The 2,500-nt window shown below is 46.6% G+C and overlaps 1 protein-coding gene across 40 annotated transcripts in view; it reads right to left on the minus strand.

The window, feature by feature from the left end:
• Positions 1 to 2,500, minus strand: part of LOC113819561 (titin-like) — a 175,818-nt gene that overhangs the window by 114,553 nt on the left and 58,765 nt on the right. For 36 of the 40 annotated variants that reach the window (XM_070128115.1, XM_070128094.1, XM_070128102.1 and 33 more), the window contains 4 exons: positions 2,497 to 2,500; positions 1,987 to 2,043; positions 890 to 971; positions 1 to 770 (listed from right to left, as the gene is read on the minus strand). The exon at positions 1 to 770 is cut by the window's left edge and continues 110 nt beyond it; the exon at positions 2,497 to 2,500 is cut by the window's right edge and continues 118 nt beyond it. The exons of 3 other annotated variants lie outside the window; for them this stretch is intronic. In XM_070128115.1, the coding sequence (XP_069984216.1) occupies positions 1 to 770; positions 890 to 971; positions 1,987 to 2,043; positions 2,497 to 2,500 (913 nt within the window). The remainder of the gene's footprint in view (positions 771 to 889; positions 972 to 1,986; positions 2,044 to 2,496) is intronic. One more of the 40 variants, XM_070128097.1, reaches the window with a different exon arrangement.

Here is a 2,500-nt window from a genome sequence, read left to right on the forward strand (position 1 = left end):
GTGGGTGTCTTCGGTGCCTGCGCAGGGCGAGGACCAGCTACCTCCACTGTAGCCTGGCAGCGAGCCTCACCGGCCTTGTTAATGGCTACACATTCGTATGAGCCGCTGTCTTCGGCCACTGCCTCGATGATGAGCAATGTGTAAGTGTCCTGGTCCTTGACCATCTTGTAATGCATGTCTTGGATTAGCTTACGTCCGTTCTTGAGCCAATAGATGTCGATCGGCGGCGTTCCAGAGATCTTGGCGTCGAGCCTCACGAGGTTGCCTGGCTGCGAGAAGGTGTCCTGGATGGTCTGGTAGAAGCTGGGGGGCACAGCGCCAGCGCCCCTCTGCTTGCGCTCCTCGACCACCAAGTTTGCCGAGCACTTCGCACGGCCTCCCCTGTTCTCCGCCACGACGGCAAACACACCAGAGTCTTCCATAAAGACTTCGCGGATCATGAGGATGCTCTTATCGCCGAAAGTATGAATCTGGAAGTCTGGGGAGCTCGTGATAGGGAAGTCCTCGCGATACCACTGGATCGTGGGGTTGGGATCGCCGTCGAACTCCACCTCGAAGCGGGCACGTTCTCTCTCGAAGACGCGGCATGGCTGGATCTTCCTAGTGAAGAACGGAGCCTTGGCGGGCTTCTGGGGAGGCCCTTCGACAATGCGCTCTGTGGTCTTGCCGGTGTGTTCCATCTCAGTGGTCTCTGTGGCCGTGATCTTACGAGTGATCTCAAGGTCTCCCTGGATCTCCTTCTGAGTCTGCTTCTGAGTGGCAGTGTGGATCTGTGGAAGAAGCAGAATGTCATGTATGATTCCATTAGTATTCAAGACGACTGTTTTCAAATCAAAACCAATGTAAACATTAGAACAACCAACAGTCCCGTCTGGGCGAAGTCACTCACCTCCTTGCCGTGCACAGTCGACTCGGAGGGCTCGGGCTCCCTCGGCGGGTACTGCTGCTCATGGCGCACGTCCTTGGTCTCCCTTTGGTCGAGGAGGAAATAAACAATACATATTAGACATTGCGAGGTTCTCCTTGAAAAGTCTTCGACCGAACTCAATAATTCTATACTGTCGACTTGGTTGTTCAAATTAGAATATGGAAGTGTTATTTGTGTGACATGTTTTCAGGAACTGTTGTCAGTTGCTCAGTCAAAATTTGTATCTGTTCATAGCGTGTGTGTGTGTGTGTGTGTGTGTGTGTGTGTGTGTGTGTGTGTGTGTGTGTGTGTGTGTGTGTGTGTGTGTGTGTGTGTTTAAGTGTGTGTGACTGCTTATATATATCCACTTATCCTACAATCCTATTTAACATCATACATCACAGAGGCATATATTCGGAATTAAAATGTAAGTGCATGTTATGCAAAACCACGAGAAGGACAAGCGGCAAATCTAAAAACACATGGAACTGGTCATGGCCAATTCCATATGAATGACCCCCTCTGAATAAAGCTTTTTTATCCTTGTCGTGGCTTCTGGCTAAACTACGTGTATTCTGGCATTCGAAATCATGCAAACTACAGGGCGACAAGTGTACTACTTGGTCACGTGACACTGGAGACCGAGACAGAGGTGTTATCGACGAACAACAAAAGGAATGATGGGACGAACGCAAGAAATATCTACCACGCAGGGACCACAGTGAACATTATAATTTCACGTGAAATAAAAACAAACAACAACAAATGTTTACAAATGTGAACTTGAAAATTAACAATTCTGATATATATACAAATAAAAAAATGAACTTAAACAGAATGCAGACCAGGAAAATAAATAGAGTTAGAGTCATATAAACCTATAAACTGAAACAACAAAATTATCACTACGCAGAATAAATAAAAATCGTCCTGAAGGTAACAGCAAACAGGACAAAGAAAGAAAGAGAGAAATTAAAAAATCGAGACTTGAAACGTAGATCAACGAAATAAAACAAAATCGATAACAAAACGAAAACAGTAAAGGTACATCCCAATTTGAAATCAAAAATTTCTGCTACCTTAATATCCTCTTAGGCCTTTGAAGCGGCTGCTGCTGTTTGGCAGACACTGTGTCGCTGTAGGAATGCCGGTAATATAGTCAGTATGGAGGTTAGTGCAATCTCGCGATGCCAACTTTCACCGTGAATGAAAACAATGTTCCTTGACTACGAGGTGTTTGTTCCTCTAGCGTTAAGATGAATGAGTACTGATGAAGTGTATATGTTAAATAAATTATTGTAATAATTGTAAGACAACCATTGCATTCTAGAGCTAAGAAGTACTCAAATGCTGTTTCCAGGCTTCTGCAGAATGGCTACCCCAGTGAAAAGATGATGCGATTACTGCGTTAAAATGTAGTCGTCTCCGAGACAGAAACGAACGAGCCAAGCCGCGGCGCCAAGTGCCAGGGAAGGAGGAGGATAACCGAGCCTCTGTTCCCCGACCTATGACCAGGCTCGGCCTCCCGCATACATGACACGCCCACTTTCATGCTGCCACGAAGGGCGCGGCTGAATGCCTGTACTTACAGCT

The sequence above is a fragment of the Penaeus vannamei genome, chromosome 12, assembly GCF_042767895.1.
Source record: "Penaeus vannamei isolate JL-2024 chromosome 12, ASM4276789v1, whole genome shotgun sequence".
Lineage (NCBI taxonomy): Eukaryota > Metazoa > Arthropoda > Malacostraca > Decapoda > Penaeidae > Penaeus > Penaeus vannamei.